At 39.8% G+C, this 27,665-nt stretch overlaps 1 protein-coding gene across 2 annotated transcripts in view; it reads left to right on the forward strand.

The window, feature by feature from the left end:
• The first annotated feature begins 2,582 nt into the window (after window positions 1-2,582).
• The window catches only part of PLXDC2 (plexin domain containing 2), a 448,342-nt gene continuing 423,259 nt past the window's right edge, over window positions 2,583-27,665 (forward strand). For both annotated transcript variants that reach the window (XM_045463293.1, XM_045463292.1), the window contains exon 1: window positions 2,583-2,703. In XM_045463293.1, the coding sequence (XP_045319249.1) occupies window positions 2,592-2,703 (112 nt within the window). In that variant the 5' untranslated portion in view covers window positions 2,583-2,591. The remainder of the gene's footprint in view (window positions 2,704-27,665) is intronic.

Consider the following 27,665-nt stretch of genomic DNA (forward strand, 5'->3'; position numbering starts at 1 on the left):
ATTTAGGAATAGTAGAGGAACTGTGGTTTGGGACATGCTTGCTATGACAAACCATAGGCAAGTCTGAAGAACAAAGGAGAAGGGCTTGCCTGTGGAGAGGACAAGAGGGATTTGGTTGTTTTGAAGGAAGGGTTATTGGAGGAGAGGAAGAGTTCAGGGTTGCAACTCCTCATTGGCTGAGTGGTGGTGGTTTTTCTTCTAGGTTATTTCTGGGCAAGGAGAAAATCTTCCTTATCCTCCTAGGGTAAGTAAAGTAAGCTTCTAACTGCTGGGGTATGTGAAGTAGGCTGCAAAAGTGATATGTGGTGAGAACCCTTGCCTTCATCGTCTCTGACTCCATTTTGAATTAGGTTGCTTTTGTTCATTTTCACAAGTGCTCATTAATAGCATCCATAAACTTTTCAGAGCATGGAATAGGGTGGGCAAGAATAGACTGAAAGACTTTTGAATTTAAGAACACTGATGGAAGCTCTCCACTGATTCAGGACTTCTTCCCTCTCCTGTCTCTCTTAAGAGACATAAAGTCATGTACTTTGCACAGGCACTGTTTTCAATTCTTTAAGTTTATAGTAATAACTCACTGAGTTCAATACGACCTTATAAGGGCATTACCACAATTCTCCCCATTTGATGGATGACGAACTGAGGCACTATGAGAGCAATTGCGAAGAGGCTTGGCCATTTAGTGGGAGGAGGTGTTATTCCAATCCAGGCAATCTGGTTCAAGAATCTGTATTTTTAACCAAAATGCTTTTCCACTTTTCTTTGTATTTGTCCCTTTAAAATGAAGTTAAGCGAAGTAAGATGTAAATTAGCGAGAGGGCTGGGAAGGGTTAAGGCTGAAGCGCATCCTGGAGCTGAAAAAACAAAAACCAAACTAGCGAGCGAATGCCTGTTAAAAGCCCCCGTAGGAAATTCAATGGGCCTCCTGTTTCTTTAAACTCTCGCTTTCCCTCCGGCGGACACTTTACAAAGCAGCAGCGGCGGCGGGACCACGCTGTCGCGCGCTACCTTCCTCCTCCGGTCTCGCGGGTCTGGGGTCCGAAGGGGTTTTTCGGGGTCAGTAGCAGAACTCACTCGGGTTTGCTTTCTTCACACCCCAACTGCTACAAACGTCCTCCCGGGAATGGCGAACTGTAATTAACCCTTTAGCGCCCAGGGAGACCCCGCCAGTGTCTGGTGTCTGCTGGGTACCGTGCGGGGGGCTAAGACCCTCCGCAGCCCCGCGCGAAGGAGGCCTGGAGGCCAGGTGGGCGAAGGCGCCGCTGGTGTGGCTGCAAAGGGCAAGAGCCGAGTGCAGGATGGCGCCCCGGCGGCGCGGAGGTGCAGCGGGGCGCTGGGCTCCTAGCTCGCTCGCCTTTCTCGCCTTCTCTCCCGACTCTCCGGGCAGTAGGCTGCTGGGGGCGCGCAGGGCTGGAGTTGCCCTCTCACTCCCCCTTGCTTTTCTCCTCCGGCTTAATCTCTCGGCGACTTTACTGCCAGCCCCGAGGAAAGTGCAGCCATTGGACAGGTCGGTGCTAGCTGCTGGTTTGGGGAGGAAGGTGGGAGAAGCCTGAAGGAGCGAGGGGGAGGGAGGAGGGAGGAGGGAGGAGGGTGCAGCGGCAGATCTGGCAAATTGCAAGCTGCCTTCCCTCCCCAAAGTGTGGAGCAGAAGCGCGGGGGAGCTCGGCGGCGGCGGCGGCGCCTCCTCCGCCACCAAACTCCCGGGGCTCGGCGGGGCTTGTGGCCACCTCCTCCTTAGCCAGGAGGAACCCTTTCCCGATAGGTTTTGGCCTGACTCCCCCGCCCCCCATTTCTTTCTTCTTCCTCTTCCTCCCCCTCCCCTTCTTTTTCTTTTCTTTTTTTTTTTTTTCTTTTTCTTCTCTCTCTCTCTCCCTTTTTTTTTTTTTTTTTTTTTTTTTTTCTGGCTTCGGACCTTAGACTGCTGCAGCCTGAGCCTTCACTGGGCTCAGCTCTTTAGAGCTGCCCATCCCTCTGGCTGCGAGAAAGGACGCGCGCCCTGCGTAGGGCGAAGAAAAGAAGAAAAACTTGTCGGAGGGGTTTCGCCAGCCCACATTAACCCCCTTCCCGCAAACCCAAACCTCCCGCCAGGGCCATCCCAACACTGGGGAAAGTTCCTTGTGAGCCGACAGCCCTCTTGGATTTGGAGGAGGCAGCCGCGCTGGCTGTGGAATTAGATCTATTTTGAACCCAGTGGAGCATATCGCGGGGGCTCGGAAGTCACTGTCTGCGGGCACCCGGGTGGCGCTGCCTGTGCGGAACCGAGAGTTTGCGAGCCCCGGCTGCAAGTGGCCTTTCCTCCCCGCCGTTGGTGTCCTGTGTCTGGGGTGAGGGCTGCGAGTGTTGTGGCAAGTTGCGAAGAGAGACCCGGAGGTCCGGAGAGGACTGCACTCCCCCTCGCTCTCCCTTCCTCTTCCCAGCTCCCGAGTGTGAAATCCCATCGAAATTTACAAAGGCCTCCAGGTTCAGCCAGACCCGTCCGCAGCGCTTGGCCCCAGCGTACCCATCGTCCCGATTCCCACTCGGAGCCTCCAAGCACCCGGCGCCTGGGAAGGACTGGCGGGGAGGGGGAGGGAGGTCTCGGCGGCGGCATGGCGAGGTTCCCGAGGGCAGACCTGGCCGCTGCAGGAGTTGTGTTACTTTGCCACTTTTTAATGGACCGTTTTCAGTTCACTGAAGGGGAGCCTGGAAACCAAATCAATGGTAAGATGCACTTTAGCTTGTTGATTTTTTTGCGCAACTGAAGATTTCGCTGGCACTCCCCCCTCCATTCTCAACCCACCCCACCTCATCTGTCTGCCCTTGGGAAAGTTATTGCAATTGCTTTTGGGTAAACTTGGGCTTTCCGAATGGGGAGGAGGGGGTTGGTTAGAGAAGGGGACTGGAGGTTTTCTTGAGGATTTCGGGCTTCCTTCACCTGAGCGACAGGGGGTGGTACTGTCTCCCCAAGTCGCCCAGAGAGGGCTCTGGTGTGTAAGAGCAAACCTTCTGTAGATACCTTTCCCAGAACTGGCATCTCTGGGAAGTCTCCTCTCTGGCTCCTCCTGCTTCTCTGCTGCCGCGATAAACTAAGCGAGTGCGTGATGGGGGCAGTGGGTGGGGGACGTAGTGGCAGCTGAGGATTGCAGGGTTCCCCCCAGCTGTAGAAAATTTCCTGTGGCCGCACCTTTCTACCCCACGCGATCCCCACCTTAGTTCCCTTTCGCATTCTGGGGTTGAACGGGCTCTGGAGGCGGGGCGGGGTAGGTGCGGCGCGGCGCCGAGGAGGGGAGGAGGTGGCAGAAATGGGGTGGGCGCGCCTCTGGAGACCAATGCCTGCCCCCATTGTCCTCCACCGGCCGCCTTCGCAGACAGGCCTGAACGCGTCCGGGGTTCGCCAAGTGCCCTGACATTGCCCCCGCGCGGAGACCCGGCCTTCGCATCTACCCTGTGGTGGCTCCGGGTCGTTGCCAGCCAGGTTCGCGTCCAGCCGGGAGCCGCGCCCCCAGGGCCAGCGCGGAGCCCGCGTAGCAACACCCCGCCCGCGACCCGCTGGCTCTCGCAGGCTGGGAGCTAAGCCGGGGTTTCAGGTGCCTCCCGCGACCCTGCCCTCTGAGAACTGGGTGCCTGCTCACCCTTTCTGCCCCTCAGGAAGAAGGTGAAGAAGCAGGCAGAGAGAACCTTGGCAGAAATTTGTGAACTCAGGTTAGACTTGGAAGAGGAGGTGAAATGAACAAAATACACTTGGAGAAAAAAAGAAAACACAAACTTTCTGATGAGCGTAATCAAGATTTTGTTTTGTTTTAATTCTGAAGTCTGGGGTAGTGGTGGTGGTGGTGGTAAGTGATTCCTCAGAAAGTATACATGTGTCCGCAAATGTCAAGCATGAAAGTCGCAGGTGGAAGCTTACCGAGGTCACCTGGGGATTCCAAGTGAGGTGAATCTTGGAGAAAGTCCTTGAATGAAATTCACCAATCTGAGACCTAGAAATCAGCTAAAAACTCTGTCTCTGACCCTGGTGTAAATTCTTATAGAGAACGCACAGATTCTGACTCTGCGCTCCAATTTATGATTGGAGGAGTGTGTGGGATGGGAGGAGGGGGCAACATGATGACAACGCTTTTAAAACTGTGAAACACTTTAAAACCCCAATTTTCTTGATGTTGATTTGTCTTGGTCACATATAGTTTTGTTCTGCATAGATGGACATAGCTTGTTCTTTACTAGGTACGTCAGTAGATTATCTTGTTTGTCTGATACATTTCATTGGTTGGAAAAAAAAACACTAAGACTTTTACCCTATGATATTGATATGGTATGGCCACATTAATGAAATAAGTAAATGCTTAAAGAAAACAATTCATCCCAAAGGAGGTTAGAGAGACGTGTATGCCAAAATGGATTCCAAAGTTGTTTATTTGAAATTTCTGTAAATAATGCATTTACAGAAGAAAAAAAAAAGATCAGCAGATGTTTATTTTTTCCGAACTTCTTTCATTAATGGTATGTTACTGAGAAAAGAATATGTATACATTTCTAAGTTATCAAATTGAGAATGAGTGAACATTCACTCTGCAATTGGCCAGATAATTAAAAGCTGTGGGGATTATAAAATACCTAAATTGCCCAACATAAATGTACAGGTATTATAAACTAATTATAAACTAGTACCTGTGGTGGAAAATTACTCTAGAAACCCATATTTTTATAGGATTGAGTAAAAAATGAATAGGTTTAAATTTCTTGGTAAGTGTTTTGGAGATTTATTGCAAACTGAAGTAGCTTCTTTACTGGATATCAGTCTACATACAGTTTTTGAGTAATCTTGGAGTTAAATGGTTATATTTTCTTTCCTATAAATACAATATAGCAATGAAATAGAAGAAAAAATAATTTCCTTTGTAAACATGCTAAAATATCACTATGGGAAAAATTTTAAAGAGCCCAACAGCCTTGAAATTTGCCATGTAGCAATCAGGATTTTTATCACAGACATTTTGGCACAGGAGAAAAAAATCTGATTTCATAACAGGGACATTTAATTATGTATTGCTTTAGAAAATGCTGCAGTTGATTTTACTGCCACCAGAGGGCAGAGGAACTGCTAATTTCTCCTGTTCCCATTCTTTCCCAAATCTCTCAGATTAATGATCTTCAATACTTTGTTTTTCCTACGCGCAGTATGTTTTGGACATTTCAGCTTACCACACGTAAATGAGTGGCAATTTATAGTAATTAGTGTTTATTTCCCATGTTCATTGAAATTACCTTTTCATTCAACATTTATATAGCACCTTCTACATGTAAAGATCTATACTTAAAAAAAATTTTTTTAATGTTTATTTACTTTTGAGAGACAGAGAGAGATAGAGCACGAGTGGGGGAGGGGTAGAGAGAGAGGGAGACACAGAATCTGAAGCAGGCTTCACGCTCTGAGCTGTCAGCACAGAGCCCAATGCTGAGCTCAAACCCACGAATGGCAAGATCATGACCTGAGCCGAGGTCAGACACAACCAACTGAGCCAACAGGCGCCTCATAAAGATCTATACTTTGAATACATTCTTGTGGTGCATTTGTACAGTGGAAAAATTCAAATACCTTCTTTTGTATCAATGCTGGAGGTTTTTAGCAAATTGTGGAATTCTCAACAACATAGCTTTCAAATCTCTCTCTTACAGTGAAAAGCTCATTATGTAATGAATTTATCTTTAGGATTGAATGTAATCTACACATAGATGAAAAGTATATGCCATACTCAATAGTTTTTATCAACACCAATATTTAGAGAAAAATAAACTTAGAATAATTCTAAATTCTAGAAATCGGAAATCTTCTTTGTATTGTTATACATTTGTTCCTATATCCTATAATGAAAAACAGTTTATTAACCGTGTCAAAGGAGAAAGATGTGTTAATGTCTTGAAGATTTCTAAAATGTAAATAGGGAAAAAAGGCCTAAAATTATGGAGTTATTTTGGCCTGGTTATTACTCTTAAATGTGACTTAATGCAACAAGGAAGTTCAATACCACTATATAGAGAGCAAAAATAGTTTAGGGCTCCAGGGAACTTTTGCTATTTAAACTTTCTAATATTGCTATGTACTGGAGGGAAATAGTTTATTTTTAGCAGGTCATTTACATTTATTTTAGTTGTTTCTCTAGTGGGATATTTTTCTATTATTTTCTGCTTTCGTTGGAGTTAAAAGACTTAGTTTGAAATGTTACTAACTTGTGGAGTTTGTTATGAGAGTATCTCTGTTGAGACATACTGCCATTAGTATAAGTTTTCTGTTTGCATATATACTGGAAGAGAAAATTATAACAGAAGGTTAATCAAGTGAATATCCTCTATAAAGTATCCCTGGGTCAGATTAATGAACAAATGGTAGGTTGACTTTTATTTTATTTTATTTTTTATTTTGGGAGGGGGAGGGATAGAGAGAATGGGAGAGAGAATCCCAAGCAGGCTCCTCACTATTAGGGCAGAGACTGATGCGGGGCTCAAACTCACAAACTGCAAGATCATGACTTGAGCCAAAATCAAGAGTTGACACTTAACCGACTGAGCCACCCAAGAGCTCTAGGTTGATTTTTAATAAATCAGTGACTCGTGTTTCCATACAAAATTTTTTAAAACACAAAATGTGAGAGTTTTTTTCTTTTAGAGAACAGATACAAATTGAAGCCTAAGGATGGATAAGATTTTTAGTTCATGGATGTCTGCACAGAGATTTGAAATTATTATAAGTAGGACAGTTTATGCATTTGTTAAGTTTGATCTTCAGAAACAGATTTTTATCAAGTAGAAAGTACTTGAGTAAAATTTAGTAACAGAAGATACTAATTTGCTCCAAACAGGTTTCTTCTCTGCCTGCAGAGAAGTAGACAACGTGGATTCTTTTCAAGTAGTTTTGTCCCTGTCGTTTTGCTTCCTAAAAGGTATTTCCTGTTGTAGAAGCAGAATATTTATGAAGATTAGTGAGTTGATCAGCAGCTGTGATCATGAGATCTGAAGTCTTGAGCGGTTTCCTACCACATTAAATACTGTCTCTTCACCATGGCCTCCAAGATCATTATCATGTGGCCTGGACCTACTGCTTCAGCTCTCCCTTCCCACCCCGTTTCTGAACACTCTCACCAGTCGAGGCTCCTTGATCTCCCCTGAGTAGGTGCTGTGTTACTACCTCTTTTCCTTTCCTCCTTCACCTTCTTCCCTCGTGTGTCTCCATTGGTCCATCTGCTTTTTCTTACAGGCTTTTATCTCAAGTGACACAGTTCACAAAAGGATGTGCCATCTCAGAACCCTCGGGAACTTCTGTGCCTTTTTAAAGGCACTCGTTTGTTTGAATCTGCTCGATATTGGAAGAGTTGTTTCCCTCCATTCCATTTCTGTATCTCTTTCATATACTTTCTTACACCATAGATCGTGTTCTGTAGGGTCATGGTCCGTTCACTTCTGAATCCCCCAAGGCATATCCCACACAGGCATGCAATAAATAGCTGTTGAACTGACCGGACTGAATGGAATGGCAGTTCAAGGTGGACTGTTGGTTTGAATGTCACCTTGGGAGACTTCTGAAAAGTACTTGTTTACCCTGTTTATGACTTTTTCCACCAATAAGTTGGAAATCAATATACAGACAGGTTTTGCAGAACTGATCGTTTAAAACAAGAGAGTAGGATCCAGGGGTCTGCTGAACTGTCATAATGCTTGTGGTGGATAATATTTACCTTAAACCTTCTATTAATAGAACTTTTAAAAAGTTCATTCTGTCACTCAATTATACTTCTGGTTTCTGAATGAATTTTTACTCATGTTCTTAACCTAACACCTTTAAGTACAATACGTGCGTTTGTGTATATGTGTGCACATATGTGTGCATATATATGTGAAACTGTATATGCATATATGTACATATAGACATATAATGGTGATGTATTTTCGGCAAAGATGAACACTGTTAAATAATTTAACAGTTTTAGTTCGTTGTGAAATTACTCTTGAATTGTGCTCAGGCCTCATGCCATTAACCTACACTGAAGGAGGCCTTTGAAGAAAACAAAGTAAAAATAAATGAATTAATTAAAAAACTAAAAATAAATAAGAAAATAAATAAATAAAGTGATCTTATAAAACGTGTTATGGTGGTGGTTTTGGGGGTGTTGGTGGCACCATGCAGTGCATTTTGCAGTGTCTGCTCCCCGAGTAGGTGAGGGCGGTGAGAGAGAGAGAGAGGGAGAGAGAAAAGGAGAGAAATCCTGTATCTTAATAACAGAGAGAGTTGTTCTTCTGAATTAGGTTGTTTCTATTTTCTGGACATGATGCATAGTGACCAGATGCATTACCTTTTAAAATCTGGTTTCCTGAAAGCTCAGAGCACAATTTGTAGCTTCCCTCCAACAAGTATATATACTTTCTGGACTTCACTTTTTTGTGGACTAGTTTACCATCTTGTCTTTCATACTCCTTTTTTAAGAATAATATTTATTTATTTATTTATTTATTTATTTATTTATTTATTTTGAGAGAGGGAAAGAGAGAGAGAGAGAGCGTGCGAGCCCATGTGGGGGGTGGGGGCAGAGAGAGGGAGAGAGAGAGAGAGAGAGAGAGAGAGAGAGAGAGAGATGCTCAGCCCTGTCAGCACAGAGCCCAACATGGGGCTCAAACTGTGAGATCATGACCTGAGCCGAAATCAAGAGTCAGATGCTTAACTGACTGCGCCACCCAGGCGACCCGTTCTCTTTCCTGCCCTTCTTTATTTTTGTCCAACTTTACTCACTTAAAATCTTGTCTTGTCTTTGTTTCAGAGATGGGAAATAAGTAAATAAAAAGTAATCACCGCACTATGTAAAGCTGTATATTACTAAGTTGCTTTTCAGCTTTCTTTTAATCTGACTAATTCCAGGCCTCTGCCTTTATCCCAAGCACATTTTCTCAAAGCCTTAATTATCTCTTTACAGTACTGCGCTCTGAGAAGTCTTTCTTCTTCACTAGGGTTCGCACGGGATGTCTTCCCTCACTATCCTCCAGACAATGATTCTGTTCAACTGAGGAAGTTCCTGAAGAATGACAGACTAAGTAGTGATGCTTTTATTAAGCCAGTTTCTCCCCCTCTTTCTTGTGTCACGTATTGCCTGGTCAAATTAGCACAATAATATCTGAGGAAAGAACAGAATATAAAATATTCTACATTATGTGGTACCCGGACTTTGAACTCATTTTGTATTTGTTCTTTGGCAGGTTCTTATTTGCCCCCGTGAATTAAACAGGTGGTGAGATACAGCGTGATGGTACAGATTTGGGTATTTAAATAGAATCTGAGCTCTCCTCAGGGACCTGTTTGGAATTAGTATAGCCTGTTAAAGACTGCAGATCTGAATATGCAGTTGGACTGTGTGTCCTTCTTTGAAATCTAGATTTGTAATCCCTTCCTCCCGAGGTCATCCAAACAGATGCCAGCATGGGTAGCTCTCCTCTTCTAAATTAAAATCGGGCGATAGTCACTGCTTCTGCTTCTGCTTCAGACGTTAGAGTAGAGAACGGCCTGTGGCTTTGCTGAGAGGGTCATAAAGGCAAGGATTGCAGGATGACTTCCGTTTTACTTTTCTGGAGTCTTTTTGCTGAGTTCCTCCCTCTCCTCACCTATTATTTTTCACTAATTAATTGGAAAATTTTCCTAGAATTCATATTCCTCAAGATCTCATCCTGTAGGTAAGGTGCTTAGCTCACCAAGGCTTTGAGAATACAGAAAGAATGTCAAGAATTTGCCCTGTGGATAAACTGCATAAAAATCAGAATATTTAAAAGTCAATTTTCTACATACTCCCTGGAGTGGTCAGTGATAGGAGAAGTGTAAATAAAGCTGGCATATTTTCTTTAAGCATGAGGCTTGGTAAGTACATCCTTATTTATTTCCATAAGGATGATGTTTTCTTTGGTCCACTTGGAATCTGGAGTATTCAGCAGGCACTGATGTTTTTTTAGGTAGTAGTTTTTGAGTTAACACAGTTGTTAATTTTGTACATGGATCTGTTGGTAACGGTAGCTCCCGACTTTTTCTCTCTGAAACCGTAATCCGAACATCCAATAAAATGATGATTTCCCTAAACCCTAAAAGAGAAGCAAGATAGAGGCAGAACTTATCACTTTAGAATATGAAATTCACAAATAATCATGATTTTCAAGATGTGAAATGGTCTTCTAGGGTGTATTTCTATTATGCATATTTGCTTAATTCTCTCCCGAAACAGACCATAGCTGGCACTGACACAACAAATCTGATTACTTAACTGGTAAGTTGTTCATTTGTTTGGTCAAAAGAGCCCACTGACCTTACTGCAGGTGCAGGGGGAGCAAGTCCAGTATTGCACTTGACTCCTTTCGGCTGCACTGTCCCCCTCCTCCTTCTGCTGTCCGTTTCCTGCAGTACATCTCTGAAAGCTGCACTGTGAGATACTCATGGAAAAATGTATGTGAAATGACTTTTGGTATACTGAATCATATTCTTACTGCGTGTGGATTCTTACTCTTTAAAGGAATCCTGTCCTGGGGCGCCTGGGTGGCTCAGTTGGTTGAGCACTGAGTTTGGCTCAGGTCATGATCTCACAGTCCATGAGTTCAAGCCCCATGTCAGGCTCTGCTGACAGCTCGGAGCCTGGAGCCTGCTTCAGATCCTGTGTCTCCCTCTCTCTCTGCCTCTCCCCAACTCGTGCTCTGTCTCCCTCTGTCTCAAAAATAAACATTAAAAAATAAAATAAAATTAAAAAATTAAAAACAAATAAAGGAATCCTGCCCTGAGCTTTTGATTAAAAAGAAAATCAACCTCTTAATTATTTTGCTATTCCATAGTTTTATGTTTAAAATTAAAGTATACTGTATATACGTACTTGAACTATGAAAAACTGAAAAACAAAAACTGAATGATGAAACATAACAGTATGTATTTGGATTTTTGTTCTTTGGTTCTTGTTTGTTTGGAGTGGAACTAGAAAGAGTCATTTGAAGTTATTTGTTCACACAATAAAAGTTTAAAGAGTATTTTAATACCGATTTGAAAACTCTGGATGCCCTGTAAAAATAGAGTTGACTTTTTTGGGGCGCCTGGGTGGCTCAGTCGGTTGTGTCCGGCTTCAGCTCAGGTCATGATCTTGCCCTCCATGAGCTGGAGCCCTGTGCCAGCTCCGTGCTGACAGCTGAGTGCCTAGAGCCTGCGTCAGATTCTGTGTCTCCCTCTCTCTCTGCCCCTCCCCCACTCAATTCTCCTGGTGTCTCTCAAAAATAAATAAATGTTAAAAAAATTAAAAAAAAATAAAGTTGACTTTTGTTTTAAAAAATATCATTTCATATTAGTTTGAAAGCATTCTCGCTGTATTTACAAAGATACTGCTTCATGTTTTATTTTCATAGCTTATTGAACATCATAGGATATTATATCTTGGGTGATGTATATTTGTATCTGTTTTGATTTATAACTTGTGTTTTAAATTTTTACATAGTTTTAAAAATGTCTTTTATTCAGATTAAATTTCTTTAATTCAAATTAAATGAATTTTATGAAAGCATTTCATTTGACATGAAGTATGTGTTAAAATATTTCCTATATCAGAATATTGTGGTAACATCTGTTAATACTGCAAGACTTGCAAAATACTGATGAATGTGTTGTAAAAAAATTTTGGTTGAGGCTGAATTGTGTAATAAGTCATCACTTTGATATAATAATAATGACATCATCACTTGCTGTTTTGTACACATGCATTTGTGTTGGTCCTGATTTTTCCATAATTGATTTATCCAGTCTTCCAGCTATTTTCCCACCATTGATTTGTCCATCTTCCATCAATCAGTGCAGGCAATCCATCAGAGAAATTTTTTTTTTAATTTTTTTTTCAATGTTTATTTATTTTTTTTGGGACAGAGAGAGACAGAGCATGAACGGGGGAGGGGCAGAGAGAGAGGGAGACACAGAATCGGAAACAGGCTCCAGGCTCTGAGCCATCAGCCCAGAGCCTGACGCGGGGCTCGAACTCACGGACCGCGAGATCGTGACCTGGCTGGAGTCGGATGCTTAACCGACTGCGCCACCCAGGCGCCCCCATCAGAGAAATTTTGAGCAAGGCTGCTACCCATATCCTTACATACATCTGTCTTCATGTTCATATGCAGGGGTTACTCAGCTTATACTTAAAGATATAATTCATGGGTTATTTGGCTTACGTATGTTGTACTATGAAAGATAGTGCCTAGGACAAGCCCTCCTAGACCGTCCAAGATTAAGTACTTCAAAGATGAAGGCTGGGAGGGGGGGGACCCCTGATAATTATCTCTGTGTGGATATCACAGGATGTTAATTACTTTAGCTTTATAATAAGTACATCTGGCTGGGCCAACCTGTCCTTCTTGTTTTTGATCTTCAGAAGTGTCATGGGTATTCTAGAAGACTCTTGGCATTTCCACTATCTATTTGGAATAAACTTTTCAGTTTTCACTAAATCCTCTGTTGGACTTTGTTTGAAATCACATTAAATCTCAGTCATTTAGTAAAGATTTCGATTTCTAAACAACTTGGAGACGATGTAATTTCTTTACTACAACATGTAAAAGCCAGAACAAGTACCCTGGCACCTCCTAACGAATTGTTAATAGTGACTATTTGGCAGTGATCTTTTTTAGTTGAAACAATGTCCTTAGATGGAGGGCTAGTGCTGTTTTCCTGATCGCATCATGAAGCTAATGGTACATTCTAATTGTTTCTTAGGAAATCCAGGTAGAAACCATAGGTTAATTGAAATAAAGAGTTCAACTGAGGGAAAGAATGTTAATTCCTAACTTCTTGGAAACTACTACAAATGAGGGGTAAGCACTAGGCAAATAACTTGTGAAAATTGTGACATTTTCACAGTGTCCCTTTCAGTAACCCATCTCTAGACCAGCAGAGCAGTTACAGGGAAGACTGTAGGTTTGCTGCTTCCTAAGAAACAGCTCTGATGAGAATGGTAAAAGCCCCTGCATTTAGGATACTCCTTAATGTTTGCTCTTTAGCTAATTAATATCAATTTCATGGGAGATTTACATCGAAAGAAAGTGCACTTTACAAATTACTACCATTTAAAGATAATAGATTTATGATTTTATTTAGACTACAGGCGTTTATAAATTAAGTGGTTACAATTTGCTGGAGTTGAAAATCCTAACCGCATCTCTACCTCAGCACAGTTTAAAACTGGCTGTTGCTCTGCACTCATGCGTACTGGTCTGGATATTTGTTAATCAGGAGTCAAGTGACAAGGCAGGCAGTCTGTTTTATTTCTTTGTTATTTAGCCTTCATTATCTTTTTAACATCTGTTGTTCATTTTAGATATTTTTAAAAACAAGCAATGATTCAAAGTCATCCTGCAGATTATAGTCTCATTGTCTGGACATTGCAAAACAGCTTGATGCAGGAAGTCAGACTTGTGCAATGTCAGTTTTCTCCAACTGTTTTTAGGAGAGTGGTTTGTAAACTAGGCACAGCCAATAAGAAGCTGATTTTTCTAAAACTAAGCACTGATGTCTGACTCCAGACTGCCTTTCTCCATTCCCTAGTTCCATTATTCTGGCTCCGGCAGGCCACCATTTTTCCTAGCCTACTTTACTTCAACAGCTTCACTCCTTGCCTCCAAAATTGTCCTGCTGGAATCCATTCTTCATTCCACAGCCTGAAAGCTCTTTCTAAAATGCAAATCTGGCTATGCCACTCCTCTGTTGAAAATGCTTTCCTGCCTTCCTACTGCTCTCACACCAGAGGCAAGGCCTTCGATAATTTTGTCCTGGCTTCCCTCCCTGGGTTCAAATTTATCACTTCCTGCTTCCTGCTCACCAATTTCCCAACACTCTATCCCCTCGGAAAATTGCACATGCCTTTCCTTCTTGGAGCACACTTTCCTCCTCTCTTTGGCTATTTGCCCTTCAGGTCTCGTATTGGATTTGATTTTTGGCACATCGAATAATTTTCTTTTAGTGTTTGTTTGCCAGCTCCTAGTTTGAGACAAATGCCTCGCCAGAGTGCACTCTACACGTCCTCGTGATATCACTTATCATCAATAGTGTGGTCCTGTCTGCATTTGACTGTAAGCTGCCCGAGGTGAAAGGCCATATGTGACTGATCACCACCGAATCACTAGCTCCAAGAGTACGAAGTCCTCCTTGAAAATTTGTTCAACAAAAGAATCTTGTTAGTGTTCCACTTATAGGATATACTGTATTTGTTTGGATTTATTACTCAGGCAAAGAATTTTGTTCCTACCTTGTTTCTCCATATTTCTTTGGGAAGAATTTCTAAATCATAATTTAACATGCCTCAGAGTTACATATCAATGAGTAAAATATGTACAAGCCAGAGATTGAGTGACTTCAGCGTAAGGGAACTTATGCATTTATGAAGAGTTGAGAGTTCGTTTACAAATGATAGTGTAGGGATGATCAAGTCATTTATTAAGCTAGGGAGAACAGATACTTTAATGATGATACTTTTAGTTAATTATACTTATTAATTAATACTTTAATTATTTATAAACCAGCAACTTGATTTTTTTTTTTGAAAAAAATATTAAAACTGGTTCATTTGCCTTTCTGGAAGGAATCCCATAGTTTAAAAGAAACATATGGTTAAACAATGAATGAAATCAAAATTAGAGATTGAACCATGAAATTTGCATAAACAGCTTTCCAGCTATCTCAAAGCTGAAGATGCAAAGTAGGAAATACTCTCTAAGATTAGATATTTGAAAGATTTCCAGATACAAATCACTGGGCAGCCTTTTAAATATTTTTTCAACAAAAGGGTCTAAGATATCTCTTAATTCTGGACTCAGTAATGTGAGTTAACTCCTTTCAAGTTTCCAAATGGGATCCACTTGGTGAAGTTTACGTCGGTTTTGGTCAGCATCCTTTGTGTTCTCTACAGGTTATATTTGCTATTCTCCAGGCACATTTTCATTACCTTTGTCTATTTTATTTTTTTTCTAGAAACACGTCCAAAGTTCTTTCTGTATTCCATACTAGTTTTATGGTGTGGACAACTGATATTTTCTGCTCAATGTCTCTTTCCCCTTTCTACTGGAAAGCACCTTACCATCATTTAGGAATGTCCTCTCTGACTCTTCTGGAGTTCTCCTTGGTGCTTCTATCATAGGTGTCTTGCTCCCCCAAGACAGTTCATCACCTGTTCAGGTGAATACTCGTTGTAAAAGTCAGTCAACCTTCCCTTTTAGTCAAGGGAAAAAGTCAAGGCCTTCAGTAATCTGGTCCTGGCTTACCTCTCCAGGTTCACATTGGTCACTTCTGTTTTTGTTTCTGTTTTGTTTTTAAACACCCCTGGGGGTTGCTGCATTGGGAAGATAAAAGTCTAAAGCTATGTGTAGGCAGTCTTAGATTTCCCAATAGCATGAACCAGAAAATTCCAGTTTTTGAGTTGAAGTTGGTTACTTGCCCCTGAAAAGTGTTAGTAAATACGTATTTTTAAAAATTATGTTGCTATTTGAATAGTTATTTGATGGGTGACTATTTCTCCCACTAAACTGTAAACTCCGTGAGGGTTGGACCACGCTTTCCTTTCCTTTTTTTTCTTGGCAATCTCATATTGCTTGGTGTATCGTAGAAGGCACTCAAGACATATATGTTAAATGAATTTTCAACATAAGCTCATTTGGTGGAGTGCCATTTCGGTAACTATTAAAAATAATTCAAATCTCAGACATCAGGTGGATGGTTGTGACTGTAATAGTTTCTTCAAGTTGGTTTTCTCAGGTAATATTTTGTTCCTCTCTCATTTTTCACATTAAATTCTCTTACCTGGATCTTATTTTTGTAATCTTTCTGTGTGTTTTCTTTTGTGTCTTTCATTTGCCCTGTACTTCTTATTATTTTATTTTGTTGTGGTTGTAGATAAACTTTCCAGGCAATGGAAAAGAGAAAGCCTTAACTCTTTAATGGGTGACACATCTTAGCTTTTGTTAGTCCATTAATCTGTACCTAGAATTAAGAGGCAAAAAAAGAAAAACAAAACAAAACAAAACAAAAACATTAAGTAGGCAATAGCTGATCTACAGCCAATACTTATTTAATTTTTACTTAATACTTTTTTATTGGGATTTTCCAGACCATTAAGAATTTTGAAATATGGGGCGCCTGGGTGGCTCAGTCGGTTGGGCGTCCGACTTAGGCTCAGGTCATGATCTCACGGTCCGTGAGTTCAAGCCCCGCATCGGGCTCTGGGCTGACAGCTCAGAGCCTGGAGCCTGTTTCGGATTCTGTGTCTCCCTCTCTCTCTGACCCTCCCCTGCTCATGCTCTGTCTCTCTCTGTCTCAAAAATAAATAAATGTTAAAAAAAAAAATTTAAAAAAAAAGAATTTTGAAATAAAACAAAAATAGTAAAACTACATTTCAGACATAGCACTCAGTGCATGGTAGGTTTTCAATTTAAATATTCTTGCCTAACTTATTGAGTAGAGCCCACTAATACCTGCTTTACTTCTAATGAAGGCATTGACTCATTCGTCCATTCATTCATCCAATAAGTCATCAATAATTTTTTTAATGGGTGGGAGGATTATATTGATGCCTCTGGTAAAAGTAAAATAGGCTCTTATATGTTAATTGGAAACCTAGCCCTTCTAAATCATATTCTTTATACCTAAGTTGGGGACCACCATATCCCCACTTAAGTGTGATGTGTGCTTAAAATATATGACATTTTCATAGGACGATTTGAAATCTCTTTATAAAGTTCATATCACCTAATTTTCAGATTAGTTCAGCTGTTCTTCCAATGGGAAAATTTCAGTTGGAGGATGTTTTTCATTCAATCAATTTAATTTCATAGTTCACTGTTTTAGGTAAAAATAAAACATGGCTTCTATACTTCAGGAAGGTGATCTGCAGGGGAAGACGAGCACACACATAGCATGAGTCTTGTGGGATGACTGTGATAGGCATGAGCGTAACAAGGGGACAAACCAGTGCCTGATCTACACTGGAGCAGCAAAGCCAGAGGAGGGCTCGCAGGATGGAGGTGGGGGACAGGCTCTGGGAAAGACATCATTCCCTTGCCTTTTAGTTCTTAGAGGATGCTTCTGATGCCAGGAAAGCTTGGGTCCAAACCATGGCTTTGCCATTTATCAGTTGGATGACTCTGTACAAGAATATTAACCGTTGAAACCTCCTTTCTTCATTTGTAATAAGGGAATAAAATTAGCCGTCTACTCCAGTCATAATGACTGGTGAAGAATTTCTGTTCTCTAATGGTTTGGTAAGGTTACCATAGAAATATAAAGAAGTATGGAAGCAGTAAATTGAGAGACGAATGTAAACAAGAGTAAAAAAAGGAAGGCAAAGCGAGGCAAAAACTCTCTGCAGCATGGTGAGCAGCCTGAGGAGGCTTTCATTAATAGTTTTAAAATATTAATTCTTGGGGTACCCATGTTTCAAACTGCCAGAGATAATATCATATCATCTTTGGTTTAGTAACCATCACGGGCATTACTACTGATGCAGGTTTATGAAAAAATATAGACAGTTAGCATTTTTGACGGCCGTGTGAACATTAAATGGCACACAGACTGCACCTCCAACAGGCTTCGACTTGCATGACTAGGTTTTGGAATGCAAAGCATTGCTATTTTTCAGAAGCCTCCCCCTCACTCCATGATAGCCTAGGGCACGATTTGGATTTGAAGAACATTATTCCAATAAAACATGCATTAAAAGAACACTCAAAGAATTTATTTTTAACAAACTTATGTTGTGTAAAATGAGGTGAAGCTCCCCAGAACAGTTTTCCCTTCTGGGCCTGGCCTGAGGACACAAAGCAAAATTCTGCTGTGTCATCTACACCGACACAAGAAAACAATACTTTGACCTCATTCATATACTTGCTTCTAGGAATAAATAAGCTGCTATATGAGGTTGCACAATTCCCTTGGATGACAAGTTAACTTTTTTGCATGATGATGTTCTGTTTATACAGAGGCCCCAAATGCTACCTGTGTCGTAGTGAATTTATCTGAAGAAGTAAGCAATATATGTGTAAGAGCAAGACAGCTATTCTGAGATTTCATCAGTGAATGGGAGATAAGAAATGTCCAAAGAAGAAATGAATGGAAGTCTTTAAAAATCTAGAGTCCTCTGAGTATGTCATACTTAGTATTTTTTTTTCTTGCAGCTATACAGAGGTCATTGGTGGTTTAGTTGAGGCCAGGCCTGTGTATATGGGCTATAGAGGTGGATGCACTCATGGTGTTACTGGACAGCAATGGAACAACTCTTTGTTCATGTACTATGCCTCCTACGTTGATGTGTTAGTGGTTGTTAGCTTAGAGTCATGTTTTGTGTTTAGATAGTATATCTTGGGAAATGTCAGTATCCAAAGGAAGGACCATGGTCACCCACATCCTTTCTATTTGCAACCTACTTAGAACGCGTGTAGTAAAGAGATAGTTACAGTGTTCCTGCTCAGACTAGGACAGACATGGTCCCTGGCTAGACCAAGAACAGCAAGAAGTCACTCAGTGTGTGTGTGTGTGTGTGTGCGCGTGCAAGTGTGTGTGTGTGCATGTGAGTGTGAAGGTGTGTGAAGGTATAGGGTTTATTGATGCAGAGCAATAGGAATACCAAAGAGGGGCTGGGAGAGAATAAAGAGAAAGGTAAACCAATGTTCATTTTGTCTCCATATGTGGGTAGTGGATAGTGCTTAGGGTACCATTTTAATACCGTTTTGCCCATTTTTTGCTAATGCTATCAGAAATGAATATTATTTTTCAAGATATCCCCATTATCCAATTGTATTAATTCCTAAACTAGAAGAAACTGACTTACTCTATCGTTGTCTCAGGACTGAATCAAATTAAAATTAATATGCCAGATGTTGGAGTTGATGGTGAAATTTAGTTCTCAGAAGAGTTATTTGTTTGACGAACATTTACTAGATATATTCTATGTGCCAAACATTGTGCTGTAAAGATAAAAAATAAAGACCTTTCCAGGTAGGGGTTACTGTGCAGTATTGAAAATAGGAAATTAACTATTTGCTAAGAGAATGTGTGTGTGTGTGTGTGTGTGTGCGTGTGCGTGCACACACGTTTAACAGAGAAAGTTGAGACTAGAGGGTCAAGGAGGACTTCCTGGAGTAGTTTGTTTCAGTCTTGCTTTGAAGTATATGTGAGCACTAGGAGGGTGGAGAAGGTGGGTACCCATTCCAAACAGAGAACAACTTGGAAGCAGAAAACCGTGCACTCTTTGGGTAAATGTGGTTGCCTGTGGGGAAAGGATAATAGCAAGACTAAGAAAGGGCTCATCTACCATAGAAAGATGTTGGTCTCAGTCATGAAAGTGTCAGCTGGCCAGTGACAGATTTTTGTCAGCTGAATAACAGACTCAGGTCTTTTAGAAAGGTCTCTATTGTTGGTATGAAAAGTGCGTAGGAAAGGGCAGACCTGGAGACTGCTGGATTTAGAAACTGCTGGATTAATAAAAATGGAAAGTGAGGAAGGCTTCCAATGAGGGGAGAAGTTTTCAGGTGCGTTAGGGAATAGGAAAATGGGTTCAGCTTTAAACATGTTGAGCGTTGAAATGCTTTGGGGCATCACAGTAGAGAGATCAGCTCTACCACGTGTAGGTCTTGGATGAGACTAAGATGTTGAATCATCAGTATATAAGTGGTGGTGGAAGCCAGACAAGAAACATGGAGAAATAGGAGTAGAAGGTGAAGATCACAGTCCTAGAGAGTGGTCTGGGAAGAATAAGTGGAGGAAGGAGCCCAGGGGGGAGAATGAGAAGGGGCAACATGGAGAGGGCAGGGAAGCCAAATCACTGGAATTGGCAAGGAGGGGTCATCTGGGAATTTAGTACCAGTGGTTTGGGTGGGTGAATGGGGGTCAGTTCGTGCCAGATTTCAGTAGGATAAGTGGTAAAGGTGAGTGGAGGAAGTGGGAATACCGACAAAACTAAAATCTTAAAAGAAAACAAAAACAAAAACATGGCTGGGAAAGAAGTGATGGGGAGGAAGTAGCCAGAGGGGAGCACGGGGACAAGGGAGAGTTATTCTAGAGTTGGGGATTTGAGCCTGCCCATAGGTATGAGGGAAGCAGCTGGTAGATAGGCAGGCCGACTGAGAGTAGAAGTGTGCTATAAATATAATATGCTATGTTAGAATTGTTGTCTTTGGTAAGATGATCATAGTTCTTCCAAAATCCAACTTGACTCAAGGACCCCTTTATTATATCAGATGTAAGAAGGTTCCTGCTATATCTAATAAAAATTTAATGAAGGCTTAGATGATATCACATCTATGTAACCTGAAGTTGTTGAAACTGTGAAATCTCTCGAATAAGATAAAGACAAAGAGAATTTCGTCTTAAGAAGTAGCAGCAGAAAAAAATGAATGTTTCCTTTATTTTATCAGTTAAATGTGGGCTATAAGACAGTTGAAGCAAGATAAATAATAGCTGTATTATAGAAAAGGGTATTTAAAGCAATTTGTTACGTTTCAGGCATTTTAAAAATTTTAAGCCAACATCATACCCTGAAGGAAAAGGAGTAATGACTTCATTGTTCTTTTAACAATAGGGAGACCAGGTATCAAATGCATAAGGTGAGGAAAGAGGGATGTTCTTTTTCACTGTAATTAATTTTTGTGGCTGTTTTCAAGGTGAATTTTTATAGTGATTGAAACCGTGCTTGGCATATAGCAGGCACTCAATAAATATTTGTGAGCAAATCTAACAGTTATTTGTGTATAAGAAACGGAGGAAGGAAGGGTCAAAAATTTTTTTTTTCATAAGAACTTTGAAACTCCAGGAACCTGGGTGACTCAGTTGGTTGAGCATCGGCTCTTGATTTCGGCTCAGGTTATGATCTCATGGTTTGTGAGATCAAGCCCTGCATGGGGCTCTGTGCTGACAGTGTGGAGCCTGCTTGAGATTCTCTCCCTCCCTCCATCTCTGTCCCTCCCCAGCCTGTGTGCACTCTTTCTCTCTCAAAACAAATAAATAAACTTAAAAAAAAAAAACTTGGGAACTCTCTTCTCAGTAAGAAATGCCAAACTCTTATAAAAGAGATATTTATTGTCGTCCATAATTGCCTTCAAGGTGAGTAGGAGTTTTTATCAACAGTTGCTTTATAAAATTGTTAGAAGAGTTTAAAAGGAGTGATTATTATCATCTGTAATATGCTACCCAGCAAGACATTCCTGACCAGTTTGAAGTTAAAAAAAAAAAAAATCAGGCTTATGCAAGTTTGAAATTAAAAGAAAGAAATGAGAACAAAAGTTAAAACCAAAAAATCCTTCTTATCTGTAGGCTATCTTTCAGGATAGATTATAAGTTTGTTTTTCTCAGTAATTGGAACTTTGTTCCATGTCCTCAGTGTGTGTGTGTGTGTGTGTGTGTGTGTGTGTGTGTGTGTGTGTGTGTTTGGAGATGGAGGAAGGGAGGTAGGAAATGAATGAATGGGGAAGAAAGTTAAAGATAAAAACGGTATGGTTTAGGTCAAGTTCTGATAATTTAATGATATTTCTAGACGCACCATAAGGTAGTTAGTTTGTGTTTTCTTAAATTATCTGTCTTTAATTTTGTAATGTATTGCAAAGGCCAAAACAACAAAATGCAGAATTAATGAAAATCGTTTTATAAGACATGCAGAAATGCTAATGTGGAGTATAAATATGCATCCATCTACAGTGATACTTCAGTTTATAACTGAGCTTGTTAGGTCATTGATCATTGTTTGTCTATGTAAATTGCTTTGTCATATGCTTTCCTATAAATTAGAAACATAGGTCTCTTTATTTTTGTTTAGTTTATTTCTTGTTCAATTAAGACTCTTAATATTTAAACAGATAAGATATTAGTAAAAATATCACCATCATAAAAACATTCAGTCTTTGTATCACTTGCATTTTCTTGAAAAGAAGAAAATAATAGTGGTAATTCCATGCATTTATGTGACATTTACTTAGTAAAACTTTTAGGCTCTCAATACTCACTTGTTTGTCTACAATAGATTATGTTATGCTTTATTTATGTGAGAAAGAATTAAAATCGCACCAGTTTTGAATATTTTACTTGTTATTTTATAACTTCAACTCTGTAGTGTTTTCCAGCATGTAATAATAAATGCAGTATTTAACCTATGTGATCCAGTGTATTTATGTCCCAATAAAAAAGATCAGTTTGTTAGTCTCCTTAACTTAAGGGAAGTCTTGAAACAATTTTGAAAAGTGTAAGATAAATTCAAGTCAAATATTTAATCTTCTAGGGCAAAGACTGAAATATTGTACTAATATAAAACAACTCATGGTGACTTCCAGCTTGTAGCCTCCATGACTACCAGAAAGTCCTCTGTGAGGTCTTGTCACATTTTTTTGCCTTTTTTTTTAGTTCCTGCATTTATTGTGAGCACCTGTTAATCTGGTAATCACTTGTACATTTCATTTTTTATTTGTCATCTTTGTAAGTCTTGTCTCTCAGGTGACTACACACCATTTTGAAAGAAGGGACACAGGCATTGGGTCCAATTGATCCAGTTGACCTACTTGACCCAATGCAAGTCAATACCTGTGTACTGATTTACATTTTTTTTACCCTGGAAGATAAGCATCTCAGTGTTCTTCTGTTTTCAACATTGGCCATTTTGGGGCCAAGAGTTTATTGCGGGCTGGTGGTTTGCCCTTCGCGTTATGCCTGTCGGGTCCCATCCTACCACAGGCTGGTCTGGGTTACAGATGGAAATCACCAGTGGTGATTAGTGGTAGTGGAAACTTGTGAATCTGACAAACGTGGGTCTGAAATCAGCCCCCCCCCCCTTCTTTGGGCTGTCATTTGAGCACCTGCTTCATTGTTCTTAGTTTCTTTAAATGATAACACCAAAGAGTTATTGCTAGATATAAATGTATAGTGTATGCAGACTGCTAACTTTTGATAAAACCCACAACTACAATAATAACATCAATAATGATCACATCTAACCTCTAATAAGAGAAACCAACTTGGAACTAGCTTAATCAAAGCAAGGAATTGGGGAGAAGCCTCACAGAACCCAAGGAGAGCAATGTGAGCAGGCCACAGGGATAGAGAGTCTCAGAGATTCTCTCCATCTGGCTTTTCTGCACCTGTCTGTGTCTCTCTAGGCAGCCTTGCTTGACTTCGCTGGTCCACATAGCTGGACACACAGTGAATAGCCTCTTCAGGCCTCAGCCACTCCAAAATGGGTTGGCCTGATACATTCCTAATCTAGGATTCAAAAGTGCTGGGAAAGGACTGCATTGTACCCCTCAACCATGACACTGTGGCCAGGAGACCAGGTTCCATGAAACCTTATCTTTGCACGGTAAAAATTGAATCACGGTGCTCCCTTGCTGAAAGACTCCCAGTGCCTTTCCATTAGTATAAATATAAAATCTCATCTCTTTTCCATGGCTTGTTAGCCCTGTATGTGCAGGCGCCTGCCTACCTCTTTGATCTTATCACAGAAGATGAGTATTTATTGTTTACTTCCTCTCAGCAGAATATGCTCCCCACTCAGGCCCTCCTTCTGTGTCCTTCTTGTTAGTGAGGTTTCTCAGTTCAAAAGTCATCTTTCCCTAACGGCTTTGCTGACTACTCGATAGACAGTAGCCACTTTTTGAAATTACCTACCCCCCCCCCAAAAAAAAAGACATTTGTTTCTTTATCTTTTCCACATATTATCCCTCCGTTTCCACTGCTGGATCCTTTGCTCATGGCGTGGCACACACCAGGTTCTGAACTATTTGTTAGAGGAATGCTCTCTTCTTGCAAACATACAGATGGACATAGGCTGGGATTAGTGGCAGCTCCATTTACAGAAGGAAGAGCAGTGATGAGTAGGCAAAATGAAGGGGTCACTACATGCATGTATGTCTACAAAACATTTCACCATATAATACCTTAATCTCCGTACTGATCCATTGACTTGCCTCCCCCTTTTTATTGTGGTAAACAAACATAACATAAGATTTACCATCTTAATCATTTTTAGGTGAACAGTTCAATAGTATTAAATACACTTGTAATGCACACGCATCACCACCATCCATCTCTATAACCCTTTTCATCTTTTCCAACTGAAACTCTATACCCGTTAAACACTAATTCCCTGTCCCCCTCCTCCCAGCCCCCGACAACCACCATTCTACTTCCTGCCTCTATGATTTTGACTAAGAACCCCATGTGGGTGGAATCATACAGTGTTCGTTTTTGTCTTTTTGTAACTGGCTGATTTCACTTATGACGTCCTCAATCCCTTCAGGTTGTAGCACGTGTCAGAATTTCCTTCCTTTTTGTATATATAGTTGGCATTTTGCTTTTCATTCATCCATCAATGGACACTTGGGTTGCCTTTCACAGTTTAGCTGTTGTATATAATGCTGCTATGAACACTTTTATCAATAAGAGAAAAGATGTTAGGAGATAAAGAGACTTGTCTAAGGTGACACAGATAGTGAGAGCAGGTTGTGAACCTGTGATTCCTACTATACCACAGATAATTATGTAGTGAACTTTCTCTCTAACGTTTTCCAATTATTTATATAAGTGTGTATCTTGACTCAAGAATTCTAATTTTCTTGATTTTCTGTACTCTTAGGTAAACTTTCTATAATTATTATACTGTATTAGTGTTGTAAAACCAATAACTTGTACCATTTACTTTAAAATTTTCTATTTTACATGGTACTTTTTGATTCCAAATACATGGGTATTTTTTGGTTCCAAAGGAGTCTTCCAATAAAGAGGTTTAGTCATGACACCAATTGAAGTTATATTCATTAAGAATACGCGTTGTCTTGGGTTAGTATTGCGTAAAATTAATTGGTAAAAAACATTTTTCATGTACAATTTTTACTTTGTAAATTTAGTAGTTGCAAATTTAGGAGTTGCTTGGCTGACCCTTCACAGCTAGGATGGATAGAAAAAAAACAAATGGCTCTAGAACACATGAAAGTCTTCCATTAGTCTTGGAGGTATTTTAACTATTAACTACATAATTCAGCTTTATGCATGTTGGCGTTTAACACTGGTGATGCTTTTGTTTCATTGTTGTTCTGTTTTAGAATTAAAGAATGTAGGTGCAGCCTGCTCAAAAAGCTCCATTAGAATTATATTTAAAGGTCTGGCTTAGGTTTTCTGCCCAGTCCCATGAATTATTGCTTCTGTGATCTTGCTAATGTAGCTCCACCTGCAATTTCTTGGTTTGCTTCTCTGTAAAATCACAATAATAATGTTCACCAAGTTATTTTGTTATTTGTGAGGGTTAAAATATAAAATATGGAAAATCCTTAGAACTCTGTCTGGTGTATAGAAAGTGTTCATTAATGATAGATTTTACAGAAATTTGGATGGATGTTCACGTGTATTATGGTACTCTTCCAAATGTGGACTTTGAACAAACATGCATTTACTTTCCTGTTACACGTTGAATATGCATTAGCATTTGATGATAACAAAAGTTGAGCTGGTATTCACCTGGTTTCATTTACTAAAAAATAGCCATTTAGATCTTCAAGAAGTCTAAAATGTCAGAGAGTTTGAGTAGGCTAGGGGAGTAGAGGGTTTTTTGTTTGTTTGTTTGATTTCTTTTTTTCAACAATTTTTGATGTAACAAGAATAATTGAAAAAAAACAGGAAGTTTCTATGACTTTCAGAGGTCAAAACACTGGGTGTAGTGGCAGGATCAGACCTAGAATGCTCTTTCCATTTTATGGTTATTAAGTTAAATTTAGCATTATAGCTTAGCAAATTCACAGTTCCAAGACATAGTACCCTGAATAGTTAGCTTTGATAATAAAAATGTAAATAGAAACACAATTTATTAACAAATTGCACTTCATTATGCCTTGAGAAACAATCTATACATTTTATCCCTTGCAGTTTCATAAAGAACCTTCTCATTTATATAGAAACATAACAAAATTATTGAAAATAAATTACTATGAGAAGAGGTTAAGAGCTTCTTAAGGTTAAGAAGTGGTATCCACATTACTGTACTATACACACATATAGATGTATATATGTCATAAATATAATATTGGATGGCTAAAGATAATTTGATGAGGATATATAAGTATCATATAATTTCATTTTTATTTTGGTGAAGTATCGAACATTACTGATTAGTTATATACTATTCATGTCATTGCTATTATCAAAGAACTGATTATGACAGGGAAACAGATGTCAGAAAGCAATTACACTAATAACAACATGATTACTGCTGCCAATTTAATTCTAGAAGCCTGTCTAGCATCCTTATGAAGCAAAGAATAAAATTCTCAGCTATATAGAATAGGCACTGATCTGTTTCCCTTACCCATCACAATTTAAAAGAAAATGTACATTCAGACAGTTTTGATTAGATGTATCACATAACAACATCAGCTTTTGAATCCTCTAAATCTTACATCTTTTTCAAAGTAATTTAATTACTTTTCAAAGCTTAGCTTCAGAGATGGAGACCTTTTGTAAAAATATCTGTTCATATTTATTTGACCATGATCATGTTTGGAATGTGTGCATTAAAGTAAAGAATAAGTCCATGCTCATTCTTTATTATTCAGGTTACATAGTTTCTACCTTATTACTCAGTGTCTCTTTTTGTTTTCTACATTTTCTCACCAAATTACAGTGTGTTAATCTTTTAACATTTTGTGGTTTTCTTTATTTTTTCCAAGTTATAAAGGCAGTTCCTGTTAATTACTAGATATTTTAGAAAATATAAAGCAGTATACAGAAGAAGAATCTTGCCCATCACTCATTGGTCAGAAATAACCATTATTAGAATTTGGTGTGTTTCTTTGTTTTGTTTTTAAAAATCCCTACCTGTTGTCTTTATTGCATCTATTCTGGCTGAACCACTTACTAACTGTAACGAGAAGTTAGACCTCTGTGCCTTCCTTTCCTCATTTATAAAATGAGGATAATAACAACCGCCATCTCATAGAGTGACTTTGAGGAATAAATGAGTCAATTCATGATTAGTGGAATGCTGGGCACATAGGAACGTCTTAATAAATGCTAACGATTGGTGTTCCATATTGACTATTTGTATCTTGTTTGCTTTTACTACTATAGTAGTGTGTACATTATAAAGGAGGAAGAAAATAGAAATGACAAGGAACACAGCACCCCAGCGGATGGTCTGCTCTGCCCCACACGGGAGACCCCTTTAGATAGGAAGTGAAAATGTAGGACAAGGATAAATGGTAATGTTTACAGATATCTTTGACTGTATTTACTTGGAGGTTTCAGATTTGGAGTAGGACTCCAAAGTTATTTGTGAAACTTGGTACTCTCTGAGTACTTTCTATGTTTTTACTGAATGGAGATAAGATTTAAGGATGCCTTAATGTTTAATTTAAAGCCTCTAAAATAATCACTGGTGTATGTATAGTGACAGATTTAAATGCTGGGATTATTTTCTCAGGGTTTAACCAAATGTACTGACTTGCCACTTCCACTTTTTTCTTCATAACAAGTTTCCTGACGACTACAGAACCCAATATCTTGTCCTCGCTTGATTTCTCCGCTACTCTACCTACTTGAACCTTGATCACTCAACCACCTTATTCTTCTACATGTCTACGTCACAGCATATTGAACATCTTTAATAAATAGCACTCATGCTGGCTTTAGC

This window comes from Leopardus geoffroyi, chromosome B4, assembly GCF_018350155.1.
Source record: "Leopardus geoffroyi isolate Oge1 chromosome B4, O.geoffroyi_Oge1_pat1.0, whole genome shotgun sequence".
NCBI lineage: Eukaryota > Metazoa > Chordata > Mammalia > Carnivora > Felidae > Leopardus > Leopardus geoffroyi.